General features: G+C 43.0%; 3 protein-coding genes across 3 annotated transcripts; 1 reads left to right on the top strand and 2 right to left on the bottom strand.

Moving 5' to 3' along the window:
• Positions 1–118: 118 nt before the first annotated feature.
• iscua (iron-sulfur cluster assembly enzyme a) lies at positions 119–1,108 on the bottom strand. The gene is made up of 4 exons (XM_005722174.2): positions 992–1,108; positions 733–846; positions 542–652; positions 119–436 (listed from the first exon to the last, which is right to left on the bottom strand). Exons 1-4 carry the CDS (start codon positions 1,091–1,093, stop codon positions 326–328), a joined length of 438 nt encoding a protein of 145 aa, XP_005722231.1. The 5' UTR covers positions 1,094–1,108; the 3' UTR covers positions 119–325.
• Positions 1,109–1,301: 193 nt separating this feature from the next.
• sart3 (spliceosome associated factor 3, U4/U6 recycling protein) lies at positions 1,302–11,774 on the top strand. Its single transcript, XM_005722175.2, has 19 exons — positions 1,302–1,514; positions 2,851–2,977; positions 3,069–3,173; positions 3,258–3,442; positions 3,703–3,808; positions 4,165–4,289; positions 4,387–4,542; positions 4,665–4,803; positions 5,761–5,868; positions 5,993–6,070; positions 6,157–6,215; positions 6,543–6,652; positions 8,062–8,174; positions 8,282–8,358; positions 8,438–8,609; positions 8,703–9,166; positions 9,387–9,539; positions 9,655–9,842; positions 9,962–11,774. Exons 1-19 carry the CDS (start codon positions 1,314–1,316, stop codon positions 10,146–10,148), a joined length of 2,853 nt encoding a protein of 950 aa, XP_005722232.1. The 5' UTR covers positions 1,302–1,313; the 3' UTR covers positions 10,149–11,774.
• A 126-nt stretch (positions 11,775–11,900) lies between these two features.
• On the bottom strand, positions 11,901–14,583 carry ficd (FIC domain protein adenylyltransferase). Its single transcript, XM_005722173.1, has 2 exons — positions 13,960–14,583; positions 11,901–13,438 (listed from the first exon to the last, which is right to left on the bottom strand). The coding sequence occupies exons 1-2, from the start codon at positions 14,228–14,230 to the stop codon at positions 12,357–12,359; spliced, it is 1,353 nt and encodes a 450-aa protein (XP_005722230.1). The 5' UTR covers positions 14,231–14,583; the 3' UTR covers positions 11,901–12,356.
• Between the last annotated feature and the right edge of the window lie 823 nt (positions 14,584–15,406).

The following is a 15,406-nucleotide window of genomic DNA, read 5'->3' as shown; positions in this document are numbered from 1 at the left end:
CCCAGTTTGAATCATATTTCTCAGGTTTTCTACACAATTAGGAAATGCTGCCATATTGAATTAAAGAAATCAGTCAGCATGACCCTTTATGCTTAAATGGTAAGAAATTACTGTCTTTTTTTATTAACTGACCTAAAATACTTTGGTTTAGTATGAATGGCCACAGTGGAGATCCTTCTATTAGGAAAAGCCACAAAACTTGAAATGAAAATACAATTCACATTTTCCAAAGTCTTCCAGTGGGCCGGACTGAAGTTTTTGCTGGGTCGATTCTGCCCCCCAGACTTTATATTTGATATATGTTATATATTCTGACACCCATGTCTTAAGAGGTGTTAATAACGACTGTGAACTTACTTGAGCAGTGAAGCTTGACTGGAGGAAGGCAGAGTTCTTTGGCAATGTCTGTGTTCTTGATCTTCAGAGCATCGTCAACCTGCAGGGTAAAAGCAGATTCATGAGATCCTTTACAATAAAGCGGAGAAAACAGCACTTTTAGGGTCCATTTGTTGGTTGCCTGTACTTTGGTAATTTAACATACCGACTTCCCCTTGACCCACTCTGTTGCTAGAGAACTGGAAGCAATGGCCGATCCGCAGCCAAATGTTTTGAACTTTGCATCGACGATCTTTCCATTTTCATCCACTTGGATCTGCAAACAGCACAGAGTCAAACATCGGAATTTCAAAGACATGACAATACATTGGTTTCTGCTGCTGGCTTCCAGCTTACCTGAAGTTTCATAACATCACCGCATGCCGGTGCACCCACCAATCCAGTCCCCACATTTTTGGAGTTTTTGTCCAGGGAGCCCACGTTTCTCGGGTTTTCATAGTGGTCCACAACCTTAGGGAGAGGTCACACTTATCAGAAAATATATATATATCTGATCTGTTGGTGGGGCAGCTGACAGACAGGGCAGTGTTACCAGTGACAACAACAAAAAATGTCAGCTAACTCTAAGTAAGGTGACGCATTTTCACTCGTTTACCTTTTTGTGGTACAAGCAGACAGCGCTCAGCTCCGGTTTGAAAATCCTCCTGCTGAAAAACAGCAGCAAGGACGAGGAGCTTCGTAGGCAGACGTTCGCCATGTTTCCAGCACCAACTGCGAACGGAAATCAACGAGTGAACACGAGGAAGCACGAACGGCTTGTGTTGACAAACAAATGAGAGAAGAAGGTTTTACACAACCAGAGAGCGCCTACTAGCGGCCACGGGCGGGGTTAGACGGTGACCCGTGTTGACGGGCTCCGCCTCTCGTCGTCCCGCTGGCTGCTAGCAGGCTGTTACCAGGCAGATAGGCTTTCCAACATGGCAGCGTCAAGCAACGCAGAGCAAACGCAGTTGCAAGATATGGAGGAGGAAGATGCAGGGATGGAGGAGAGGGAGATGGAATCGGACGAAGAAGAGGAGGAAGGCATGGGAGTGGAAAATTCAGACGAAGACGAGGAGGACGATTCGTCGGAGGACGAGAAAGAAAATGAAGCCGAGATCCAGCGACTTGAGGAGCAGGTAATTAGCCAGCGTTAGCCGAGGGGCTAATGAGAATGAATGGGTGGTAAACACGGCCAGCCACAATCGGGTTGGCAGCATTAAAGCTGTGAACTCCTCCGTCATGACATGGTAGAGTAAAGGCAGAACATATACGTGGCGTTGGTAGCTCTCGTTAACCAAAACATCTAAATATACAACCACGTCATTTATATAGCTGTCGTGATTAGCTGCCTTGCTAATGTGCGAGGCTAATAGTTCGCGTGCCTCGTATTCACACGCGCCTTTTTTGTTGCAGTCTCAGTCTACGGCGGGATCCCAGCGTTTAGTGTGGGTTAGAAAGAAAGTACAGTACAAACAAAATCAGTACACGCTGTGCTAACTTTAATGGGCGTCACGTGATCAGTGACCCCTTCACATAGCATTGAATCTGCTGTAGTCTTAAGTACGGAGAGTGCTTCTGCAGCGTCGCTGGTGTTGCGCTGAGTTGACTGTGTGGTAGGTGTAGCTCTCCTGCAACCTACAAATACACTCAAATATAGATCCAACTGCATGACTGTACACGAGTCCCTCTGCGAGCATCAGTGTGTGGTACTGCTGACTGTAGTGTGCTATATACAGAGATATGTTTTAAATATTCAGTCTCACTGCTGTAGCCCAAAAGTCTAACAGATCAAACTACAACCCAAGAAACTACCTGAATTTTCAACCAACAACTCAACAAAATATAAACATTTGCTCTCATGAAGGATTGGGTTTAGTTTTTTAGTTTGTAGTCTTGCAGCTGTTAATAATAAAGAACAACAAAAACAATGCTATTACTCTTTAAAGAGAACTCTCATAGTTCATTAGATGAATTATAAGTGAACTTTATTTTCTTTTGTGGTGGTAATAAATTAAAATAAATAAATTAGTAAACACATAAAAGAAAGCATGGATTATTTAGGATACACTGTGTGCAGGGTGCAGGGATTTTTTTTGCATATAACAGATTTGTATTTTCACCAAAGAGATCTTGGCCTGCCAACAAGCTTCATAAAAATATTTTTACATTCATAGAGAGATATTAAATAAGATAACACACTTTTCCTACATGCAAACCAATTGTAGCTGTTTTATGTGTTCACCTAAGAATCAAAAGATCCCTGGTGCGATCCTGGGAGAGGTTGCGTCATGAAGGGTAAAAATTCGGCCAAATCAAATATGCGGAGCTACCTGCTGTGGCGACCTGTTGTGAATGCAAGAACAGCTTAAAGTAGATTTTACATGCCAACCGATTATGATTTTGTGCCTACAAAACCCCTGAAGTGCATTGTCACGTATCTCATTTCTTCTTCATCTTTGTGTAACTCCTCAGCTGTCCATCAACGCTTTCGACTACAACTGCCATGTGGATCTTATCAAGCTGCTAAAGCAAGAGGGGGAACTTTTCCGCCTGCGAAAGGCGAGGCAGAAGATGAGTGAGCTTTTCCCTCTCACTGAAGGTCGGTGCACGGCTAACATGCTTCTGGGGTTGGAGGAATAAGCGGCTCTGCATTATTTACAACTGAAACCTTGTTTTGTTTAATCCCCCAGAGATCTGGCTGGATTGGCTCAAGGATGAAATCCGTCTGACTGAGGAGGAGCCAAACCGAGAGAAAGTATATGAGCTGTTTGAGAGAGCTGTTAAAGACTATATCTGTGAGTGCGCAACACCATCGCCACCACCTTCCGGCCTGATGATTAGTAATTACACGATCCTAACATTTAACTTTACACACACAGGCCCCGATATCTGGCTTGAGTACGCACAGTACTCGATCGGCGGTATGGGCTCACCAGGCGGAATCGACAGGGTGAGATCCATCTTTGAGAGGGCGGTGACAGCAGTGGGGCTTCACATGACCAAGGGACAGATGGTGTGGGAGGCGTACAGAGAGTTTGAGAACGCCATCCTGTCCACAGTACAGGTTTGTGCGCCCGTCACTATGACAGAGTTCATCATTCACACATAAGCTATATTTGTGTTTTTGTATTGATTGTGTACATATGCCATATTGTTTCAACCATTGTCTTAGAAATTAAAATCTAGTGGAAATAATTTTGTTTCCATGTTAATGATGTCAAATATAACACTTCTTCAGTTCAGATTGCTGACTTGAATTCTTTCCATGTTTAACCGAATGGCTTGTGCTTTAACACCCATGTTCTCTGCTGGCTTTCCTCTCAGCCTCCCCCTGGCAGGATTCCCAGCCGTGAGGAACAAGAGATGCTGAAGACCCAGCTCGAGCGAATCCATACACTGTTTCGCCGACAGTTGGCCATCCCCTTAATGGGTAAGCATGACGTGTCTTCTGGCCAGACTGGTTGCTGTAAAATGAGACAGATTCCTGTTGCGAGAGCCATATGTCAGAAATTACCCAGTTTAAAGAAAATGATGACGCTGGCTTTTAGGATAAAATTAACGTGTCAGAGTGACGAGTGCACTCCTCATTAGTTTACTGGAGAGGTAACCGGTTGTTTTGGTATCGTGTTGTTTTTCTCTGAGTGGAGAGCCGTGCCGTTTCTGAAACATTTGAATCTCTAAATTTAAATGAAGCAACAGATAAAGTAGAACATAAACTGAAAAATGACTGTCGACGGTGTGATGTAAATGTAAAATCTGTGATAACTGTTCTCTGCTGCTTTGTAGACATGGAAGGCACCTACGCAGAATATGAGGAGTGGTCCGAACATGGCGTCCCTGAGACGGTTGTGCATCAGTACAAGAAAGCTGTGCAGCAGATGGAGAAGTGCAAACCGTTTGAGGAGGCACTGGTAATGCACTTTGCTAAATATGATGTCCATTCGTTCTCTGTAATGTTTTTAAATGATGTCGATCGTTTTTGTGAACGCTGCTGTTGTTTTGCTGCAGATGGTAGCAGAAACTCCCAAGTTAGCAGAATATCAGGCCTACATCGACTTTGAACTAAAGGAGGGCGACCCAGCACGGATCCAGATAACCTTTGAGCGTGCTCTGTCAGAGAACTGCCTGGTGCCAGACATGTGGGCCAAATACACCACATACCTCGTGAGTTGTTGGTCACACACACACACACACCCCGTCTAATGTATAAAACCTTGCTGTTCATCTCGTTCTTTTTTCAGACTGTTTTAACCATTTTTAACTATTTTTCTTTCTGTGATCGTCAGGATCGTCAGCTGAAGTTCAAAGACTTGGTTCTCTCCACTCATGAACGTGCAGTCAGGAACTGCCCCTGGACCATGGGACTGTGGAAGAGCTACCTGCTTGCTCTGGAGAGGCACGGAGCCGACCATCAGACCGTGTCAGGTAAGAACACGAGCACAGCTCGAAGCTGTTCACACAAGAGCGCCCGCTGCTTTCAATATTGAAACTATTTGAACTCCTTTTTTTTCCCCCTTCATAACAAATACGACTGAAAAAGATTGATATGATTTTTCAGTGGAATTTAATTTGCGTTCATTCTGAATGGATGTGCATTGGTTTTAGAGACAAACTGATAATTGTTCTCATTATAAGTGATGATTTTGTTTATTTCATTTATTATAAACAGAATTTACAAGTATTTGTGGAAGCAATTACTAACACAGGATGAATATTAACTTAGTAATAATGAAACCACAAAGCAGAATAAACAAACTATGTTTGAGTTTAAAAAGATTGAGCTGTGTGACTAATGAAATGTGGAAAAATTTAACCTTTCTTAACCTTGCCTGACTTCCAAGTATGTAAGAGTTTAAAAAAAATGATTGGATGGACTTGGCTCCATCATTATAAGATCACGTAGGCCTGCACATTTTTGTGTTTATTTTTTCTTGGAAGTTGCTAAGGGAGACCAGTCCTTATCACATTTATATTAAATGTGATGACAAAAAGGCAAAATTAGTCCATAATATAGCCTGCTCCCTGAAAAATACACCATATTTACGATGTGAGATGGGGAAATATTTTATTTTAACTTGCAGTATAGTTATTTCTTTGTTTTCTGAAAAAAACCTGACTATCCTAATCTGGTTTATTATGACTTTTATGGTTAATGTCTACCGCTGTAGCCCATAAAGAGTCATAAAACAGGCAATAGATGAAACCAAACACAACCCGAATTTTACCTTGATATTAAATCATTAGCATTATAAAGGATAATGAAAGACGTGTGCTTGTCTTTCATTCATTTTAAAACCACCTTGAATTTATTGAAAATACTAACGACCTTATGGAGAAATGTTGTCATCTGATGTGTATTATTCTCTTTTGTCTTCCACGCAGACGTCTTTGAGAAGGCACTAAATGCAGGCTTCATTCAGGCTACCGATTACGTGGAAATTTGGCAGGCGTACCTCGACTACTTGAGGAGACGCGTGGATTTCAGTAAAGGTGAGAGCGGTTTCGTGTCATGAACATTTTGTATGTCAAAAAAAACCAAAACACAACTCAAATAATTTATTTGATGATGTGTTACCTTGTGTTTTTTTTTTGTTTTGTTTTTTTTTTTTTGCAGAGTCCAGCAAAGAGTTAGAGGAGTTACGAGCAGCCTTCTCTCGATCTCTGGACTACATGAAACACGATGTCGAAGAGCGTAAGCAGACGGCACCGACATCTATTTTTGCTGTCTTCTTGTCCTGGTTTAGTTTTCACATTATTCACCTTCCTTTGTCACTATAGGGTTTGGTGAAAGTGGCGATCCTTCTTGTATCATCATGCAGATCTGGGCACGGATAGAGGTAAGCGGTGTTACTATGACAACCGTTTTCAGGAGCATGCAGTGTGTAGTAGTGTTGTTGGATTGTGGCGAGTAAATCAGTTAGCACAGTAGAATGAGCCAATCACGTAAGAAAAGAAGTAAGCTTCTTTATTTAAATTAGGCCTTAAATAAAGAGTTAATATAGCTCCACAGCTTCCTACAGACATGTTTGAGTCACAGTAGAATCACTTGTAAAAATCACCTTTAGCCTCTTTGTAATGAGATGGAGGGTAAAGGCGTTCTCGCTGACAACTTGGATACAGGAGTTATTGTGTTTGTCATATAGATGTTTCCTTTTCCTTGTCAGGCGCTTCACTGCAAGAACATGCAGAAGGCCAGAGAACTGTGGGACAGCATCATGACAAAAGGAAACGCCAAGTATGCCAACATGTGGCTCGAGTACTACAACCTGGAAAGGTTTGTGAGTCTGTGACTTTGTCTTTGTCTCTTCTTCATTTACTTCGAAGTAGTGCATTATACAATATATACACCCTACATTGTTGTGCAAAGGTCTCAAGCCCACCACTCATTTCTTTATATATTGCTACCAAGGAGACAGACTTTCTTGTAGTCATTTGTAAAGCAGTCTCCGGGTTCCTGAAGGTCTTTCAAAGACTCTCTTTGGACATTAGTGATGTGTTGGTCGCGAACGAAACGGCTCTTAGAGCCGACTCTTTGAAGTGAACGACGCGAGCCGCCTCCTTATTGGGAGTCATGTTTTTTTTTTTCCTTCTCTCACTTTATTACATTTTATGTGGAGTGAATAAATAAAAGTATATTTACGGTGGCCCCTAGAGACAAAGCACGTACAAACTCCAAAGCACGTACAAAACACAACAGAAGTGCTCCAGGATGCTGGGCGCAGTGTTGAGCTTTTGTTATCTTGTGGCTACACAAGCCAGCAAGTACCAACGACTGTATTTGGTGTGTGGTAGTAACAGGTAAATGAACATTTTTTTAATTATTTGAATATATATGAGTGCTTGTGTATAAATACACAAACAATACACATATGCTTTCAATTGTGTAATTTAAGTGATCTAGTAGCTCTGTTTTGGAAGTTCAGGTAACGCTAGAAATGTGCTTTGGAGCTTGGACGTGCTTTGTCTCTAGGGGCCACCGTATATATTTATATATAAACATATATAAATAAAACCACAGGTTTTTTTTTTACACTAGTAATTCCTTTTGTGCGTAATTTTATATTGTTGTTAATAATAAATTAATTAAAGCAACAAAACGACCTGAAGAGCCGGTTGGGAGCCGAAAGAGCCGGTTCTCTAAAAAGAGCCAGAAATCCCATCACTGTTGGACATTGGCTGCTTTCTCGCTCATTTTCAGTCCAGACTATTTAGCTGACCACATTCAGAAGAATGTCTTTTTGTTGTTGAAGCGTTATTTCAATCTATGAAAAGAACCAAATATAACACAATTAGAAAGTTACAAGGTAAGAATTTCGCACAGACAAACAAGGTGATTTCCAACCAGCTAGAACTTGGCATATCTCAACATGTGTGCCCTTAAAAAAACAATGAAACTTGTCAAGTGGATGACAACAGAAAAAGTGTCGGGCTTAAAAAAACTATGCAGAGCAGATGAACAGTATCTGTTATTTACCGGCAGTTTGTCCAAATGTATTTGACTGCACATCGTTTCACAGTCAACATGTTGACTGCACACTCACAGTACACACATGCAGTACATGTCAGTGTAATTGGAATTTTCAGTGTGCGAGTTAGACGGGACATGCCTGACTGGGAAAAACTTTCTAACTAACTAAAAAAATGGGTGTGCTTGATGGTTTTTGCTTTTTTTTTAATCTTCAGGTCATACGGGGACTCGATTCACTGTCGAAAAGCTCTCCACAGAGCAGTTCAGTGCACCTCAGACTACCCGGAGCATGTATGTGAAGTCCTGCTCAGCTTTGAGAGAGTGGAAGGTGAGCCTCAAACTAAAAATGATTATAAATTCATTATAAATCATTATTTTTAAGAAAAGGAAGAATTTGACACAGTATGGCTTTATACTACATGTTCCCACCTACAGGTTCTCTGGAGGACTGGGACTTCGCCGTGCAGAAGACAGAGACCCGGCTGAACAGGATTAATGAACAGCGAGCGAAGGTAGGAGCACTACTGCACCGGCCAGGTGTATCGTTTGGCTGCCTTTGGCTAATGTTACCATGTTCTGACCATCTGTTAGGCAGCTGAGAAAGAAGCCAACCTGGCTCGGCAAGAGGACGAGAGAGCTGAACAGCGGCGGAAAGCCAAGGTAGAAAAGAAGGCTCAGAAGAAGGTCCAGAAGGGAACGCGAGCTGGGGAGAAGAGGAAAGCAGAACAGGACGATTATCAAGATGAATGGAATGAGGACGCAGGTGAAATAGACTCCTTAGCTGATGGACTAATTCTTTTTTTTTAACCAAAACTAAGTGTGATTCTAACTTTTTGTTTCTCTGTGACATAACAAGGTCCTAAAAGGCACCGAGGAAACGCTGACCAACCCACAGATGAGTACATGGAGACAGAGACTGGACTCTTTGGAAAGGCCACGCCCCCTGGATATAAGCTTGCTCCGCCCGCTACTAAAAAAGCCCCACAAGGAGCAGCAGCAGCAGCAGCTCCGTCTGCCCACAGGCAGAACGAAGACAACCCGGAGCTTCGAAATGACAACAGCAGCGTGTTCGTCAGCAATCTGGCGTACACCCTGGAGGAGCCAGAGGCGAAACTCAGGACGCTGTTTGAGACCTGTGGTCCAATCAAGCAGATTCGCCCCATCTTTACTGGTAAAGGAAGCTTCAGAGGCTACGGTTATATACAGTTTGAATCCCCAGTGTCAGTCGCTGAAGCCCTGAAGCTGGACCGACGGGACGTGGAGGGCAGGCCCGTGTTTGTGTCACCCTGTGTCGACAAAAACAAAAATCCTGACTTTAAGGTAAGCGTGGCTCAGTTCCTGCATTTGTGTTGAACTTAGACGCCTCATCATTTTTATTCAGTTAATACAGCTATCAATGTCACTTCACCCAGTCCAAGATTGTTATTGTAGGGGCTAAAATATTGTGAAGCACATCATTCAATTAGTTTTTCATCCAGCTTGGCTAACATGATTGGAGCATGAAGTGCAAAGTGATATCTTCACGCTTATGTCCTTGTAGGTGTTTAAATACAACACGATGATGGAGAAACACAAAATTTTCATCTCTGGACTGCCGTTCTCGTGCACTAAGGAGCAGCTGGCGGAAATCTGCAAAAATCACGGCACCGTCAAAGAAGTTCGTTTGGTCACGTATCGCTCAGGAAAACCCAAGGTGAGGAATAAAGAGCACAGCGGTGAGATGATGGAGCTAGTGATCGCTGCCTTCGACCCACACGCAGGGCGAAGTTGTTGGTGTGTTAACCCTCTTATGGTGTGTGGCTCTGCAGGGTCTGGCATATGTTGAGTTCGCAGATGAAACCCAGGCCTCTCAGGCAGTGCTGAAAATGGACGGCATAGAAGTGGAGGGCAACAAAATCTCTGTTGCTATAAGCAACCCTCCTCGCAGAAACACGATAGATAAGCCTGGGTCGAGCAGGCCCACGGGAGACGCCATGCCTCGCCAGGTGTACGGAGCGTAAGTTTCCCAAAATGTTTCTCCCACAAAATGTTTGCAATTGCTCTTCCCTGATTCCCAGATCTATATTGGTAATAAAGACAGGAAACAAATTTGACTGTTTTCCTTTTTTTTTCCAGGAGAGGGAAAGGACGCACCCAGCTCTCCATGCTCCCTCGTTCCCTCCACCGACAATCCGTGCCCGCCGGGAAAGTGGAGAACGGGAGCGCTGCGGATGGAGAGCCAGCCAGCGCAGCAGGAAATGCAGCCGGAGAGCCGAAGCAGTTGTCAAATTCAGACTTTGCCAAGATGCTCCTCAACATGTGAGAAGACCGGCAAGAGCGTGACGACCGCCTTCACACTGAAAGCCATCTTGTGTCCTTACAAATGGATGTCCTTGATTAATTTTTTTTTCTTTTTTGTAACCGGTTACCTGATGTCCCTTTAATCCCGGTCATGCTCTCACCATCCGTTCTGCGAGGTTGCCTTAAATCCCCATCACGAGCCCTTTTCAAAGAGCGTTTCGGATTGTTTTTGATGGGTGTGTTTTGAAGATGGCAGCCAGGATGTTTTATTAAAAGTGTATCATATTTGTGTGTAAATATACTGTATCTAAAATTGTTGCAAGGTTTCCTTTTTTTGTTTTTCTCTTTTGTTGTTGTTGTTGTTGTGCACTGTAAGGGATTTTAACAGAAGCATATGGGAGAGTATTTTTTTAAATATTCAAAACAGCCAAACTTGTGAATGTTGTTTTAAATAGGTATATGCAAAAGTTTGGACGTGGTGTAATATAGTCGGTGTGTGTACATAATGTTGGATGTGCTAGTGGTGAAAAGACACTCTCCAGATGTTTTTAAGGAGCCGAAATAGTTTTATTTCCTGACCTTCTAGTACAGCTGATTCATTATTTTTTATGTAACATCATCACTGAGTCTCCGTCAACTACTAATGTCCAGTATTATTATGCTATAGAGACCTCTAAAGCTACCGTCAACAAAAAAACAAGACCTTTTAAGACGGTGTGAAAGCTGCTGTCCTGCAGCACACAGCTGATGCTTGAGTTAGTGTTCACAAATCTGTTTTAAGTAACCCTGCTTATATTTTTTATGTTTCCATGCGTGGCCCGTCTGTTCAGGTGGAGAACGTCAGTCACCTTTAAAGAGGAACGAAGGGTACCTGCCTGAAATTTAAGAGGGTGCACATAAGCAGGAAGCTGGTGATTCTGAAGTGCTTTGATGGCAGGAAACATCTGGCTTCACGTGGGCTTCGTGAGCCTGTAGTCACTCAGAAAGAAGAAAGGCTTTGTCCTTCAAGGCAGTTTTCAGTGATTAGTTTTGTCTACATTGGCAAATTTTTAATTGGCTTTCAGATTATTTGATCTTAACTCTTAGCGAAAATTACCACAGCAGATTATTTAGTAAAAAAAAGAGCCACTTGCAGCACTCTAACATTTAATATTGAAAGAAGAAGTAAAAAAAAAAAGTGAATATAAACTCAAGCTGTTTTTATAAGTGCGGTTTGGTTTTCTTTAGTCGACGGCACTCTCTGGAAAAACAAGAGAATGGTCAGAATCTATGCAGTTCCCATTTCAGTAATCCCATGTTTCAGGGGGTCGATCAGCTGTCCACTTGTCTTGTTTTACACATTAATAAAATTCTGTTTGTGTACATGATACTCGGTAAACACGTTTAAAAAAAAAAAAAAAGGTCAGCATAGTTTGTGATGAATCTTAAGTTTTCAAAACATGTAATACAAGCTGTATGTATTGCTCTCACCGCAGTGGCCTAATTTAAAAAAAGGAGAAAAAAAAGTTGAAGTTGTAGAAGTCACCTTCTGTTTTGTCTATACTAAAAAGGTTGTATTATGTGCATTGCCGTTTGTATAATTTCTATAGTCAGTGTTTTACATTTGGAATAGAGGTAAATAATAAAAGGCTATTTTTTGTTCGTTTAATCTCAGTATTTATTTTTGTGCTTTTTCACTTTCATTCTTTGAAATCATGTCATGTTTCTTTTCCCTCCCTTCTTTTCTGGTCTGAAACTTGTTTTAATAAAGTCATACAAATGATGCCTGACTTTGCTCATTGTAGACCACTTTTATTTTAAAATAAATAAGAAAATACAGGAAAGTGCATTACAGTGTCTGGAGACATCATCTTTACGTCAAAGAACTAAATGTTCACCGTGCACATCCGCAGTTGAAACTGAAGATTCAAGTCCGACAGAAATCTTGTTTTGTTTCCTCCTCGTAATATGATGGAGAATTAAAACGCCTAAACTCTCCCACAACACGACTTTTCATTGCGTGGGAAAATTAGGGTGTGGTAAAGCAAACCTGACACGACAAAAAGCAAATTTCAGTTCACCTTCCTGAAGCAGGCTGATGAATTCAGCAGGCACAGAATCCAAACTGTGAGGAGGGAATGATGGGTATGATGTGGACAAAGGAATTCACATTTTATGATGAGCTCTAAAATGAAATGACATCTATGTTTGCATGCCAGTGTTGCCATGCTCCTGTATCCCTACCCTATGCTCAGTTGTGGAATGGGATGGTCTGCTTGCAGTCGAAACAGGTCTGGTCCTGGCCTGCTCCCGGCAGCCCCACGGCGTGCTCCGTAGTAGAAATCAACAACGTGTCCAAAGTTATTTCTGTACATTTGGCTATGAAGCGGATGAAGGGCCGCACATCACCCTCGTTGGCTGTGTCCAGAGCGGCGTAGTATTCAGCCCGTTGTTCCTTGCGGATAGTAATTGGTGGGTATCTCGCTTGCATGAGCACGAGGTTCATGAGCAGCCGCGACGTACGTCCGTTGCCGTCAACAAATGGGTGTATGTACACCAGTTTATAGTGGGCGAGTGCAGCGTATTCCACGGGGTGAAGCTGCAGCGCCTCGTCGGAGTTGAGCCACTGAACGAGCTCCTGCATGTGTCTCTGCAGGTCCCGAGGGTGAGGAGGGATGTGGTGGCCCACAAACACCTGATTGGTGCGCAGCCTCCCTCCTTCCACGGGGTCTACGTAGCCGAGCACCCGCCGGTGGATCTCCAGGATGTCGTTGACGGTGATGGCTCCTGATCTGGACAACAGCGTCGTGTTGATGTACTTCATGGCCGCATCCACCCCGATCGCCTCGTTCTGCTCCTGCAGGCTCTTTCCGGGGACGGCGTAACGCGTCTCAATGATATGACGGATCTCTGACAGTGTGAGCGTGCTGCCTTCGATGGCCACGGTGTGGTAGATGTGGTGGTAGTAGGTCTCCTCCATCACCCGGCGGAATGCAGAGTTCCCTTTAGGAATGGACATAAGTTGGCGCACTTTACTGTCGATGATGCTGAAGTAACGCTGATCGATCTCTTCCACCAGGGGAAGGGTCCGGTCTCGGCTAACCAGAGCTCTCTCGTTGCACGGTGAGATGGCCAGGGCCTTGGTGTACAGGTGATCTGCCTGGACGACATCCTTCTCCTCCTCTAAAATGGTCCCCAGCTCCGTCAGGGCATCCACGAAGTCTGGGTTCATGCTAAGTGCATGCACCAGCAGCTTGTGAGCCTTCTCCCTCTTCCCAAGTTTCTTCATCTCCTGAGCCAACTGCAGTGCAGCTTTGGCCTCCAGCTCCATCTCTGCAATCACGACATGATTGACAGGGTGAGCAGTGAAGATGCAGTAAAACATGACAAAATATGAATGAATGAATTAATTAATTTAAAAAAACGTTATTACACTTGGATGAACTAGAATTTTCAACAACTTCAGAAATCATTCAGGGAACTAATATTCAATTTAAAACACTGAAGCCGCAAATTTGTTATTTTTACATTTAGTTGATGTGCTTCCTCTTTTTCCTTAAAACAGTTCGCTGGTCTTCACAGTTAGAAAACAGTGTGAAAATACCTACAATTTGCAGAGGATTTGGAGAATTACAAGCTGACGTCTTCACAATGCCATCATTCAGAAACCCCAACATACAGGAAAAACCAATACGATCAGAGCTTGAAAGCGATAAAGGGAACGCAGTTTTCTCTATAAATTTGTTAAATTAAGCCCTACACGAGTTCACACGGGCCTTCTTTCTCGACATATGGTTAACATTGTTCTGCATATGGCACTAAGCTGACCCCCACAGTCAATAACGTGAGTGTACCTTTGGTCGGCTTGGGCCTCTGAGGCAGCAGATCAAGAGCAGTGAAGGGGACGGTGAGGCTGGTGGACTGCACAGCTGGATGCTGCTGTGGACTTCCCCACAGCTGGCAGCGGAGCAGAGCGATGCCTCTCAGGGAGGCACAGCACTGATCCTCCACCCCAACCATGGGCATCAGGAGCGCCACGAGTGAGCCGAGGGCGATGCAAAGCAGCGGGCCCCATCCTCCTAGGACACGGGCGCTGTAGTAGCTCCACACCTTCACAGCAGCCATGAGGACCCCTGGTTAAATCCTCCATCTTCTGGTGTAATGCCCCCCATCTATTTTCACTCCAGCATGGAGACCCGAAAGGTGGCGAACAGGAGGAAAACGAGCAGCATGGCAGCTGCCGCGAGAGATCAACTAAACGAGACAACTTTTAACGCCCGTAAGTTAGGAAGCAAGCTACCTTTAGCTACAAACGGAGGCTCTAAACCTTAAGCTAACTTAACGACCAAACGGCGGCTGGCTTTTTGTCAGAGTCGGAACAGCTGTATACATAATACACACATCTCCAACTTCCTTAGGCTCAACGTTTGAACATCCTCAAATATCATTGGTCCGAAGTGTATTGAAGGGCAGAGCCGATTGGGTGAAAATTCAGCAATACAACTCTCGTTTCGTAGCCGTCCCTGATTGGCTGAGTCATGGAAACCTTTTCCCCGAGTTTTACCTTTCAGGGACAAGAGCGACATTATGTAATCAGTAGGTATCTAATGTAATCTAATTTATTTTTTAGTTATGGGGTATTTTAAACATGTAAAAGAAGAAACAAATCCTATTTAAAGCCCCTCTATTGCCAAAGATCAAGGCTGTAGAGAAATCTGTAGAGAAACACAACTGGGTACTTATTTTGTAGTTATTTGAAAGCATTATATAAATTAGCTTTCATTTCTGTGTTCAGTGAGATCTCAAGCTACATGTTTAGAATCTCCACATAAATTAGATTTTTAAAAATTCACAAAAGTTTATTTCTTTGCTGCAAAATAGGGGTTTAAAACGCCCCCCTGCGGTATATACTTCGACCATCATTGTGGATCTCTCCCTTAATATTTTAGTGCCCTCTTGCTCATCTTATACAATCTCCTTTGCTTTGACCTGTTATCGAAGAAAGAAAAAGCAACAACTCACTTCCATCCTTATCGGTGCCTCGTCCTCTCTTCAGGAGATCCAGAATCTATTAATATGAAAATATTTTTTACATTTTAAAAGCCAATGAGAATCAGAATCAGAATCAGAATCAGTTTATTGCCAAATGTTGAGCAGGTTTACAACATTAGGAAATTGCTGCGGTGCTTCAGTGCAAACATAGTGTCATAAATTGCGATTAAATAGACATGAAAAAAATAAAAATAAAAGTAGGAATAAGAATTAAAAGTGCTATGTAGAAAGATATGTGCATGAGATATA

Source organism: Pundamilia nyererei, unplaced genomic scaffold (assembly GCF_000239375.1).
Source record: "Pundamilia nyererei isolate P.nyererei 1_Seehausen unplaced genomic scaffold, PunNye1.0 scaffold00006, whole genome shotgun sequence".
Taxonomy (NCBI): domain Eukaryota; kingdom Metazoa; phylum Chordata; class Actinopteri; order Cichliformes; family Cichlidae; genus Pundamilia; species Pundamilia nyererei.
The sequence above is the reverse complement of the archived record's forward strand: the minus strand, read 5'-3'. Positions and strand labels throughout refer to the sequence as shown.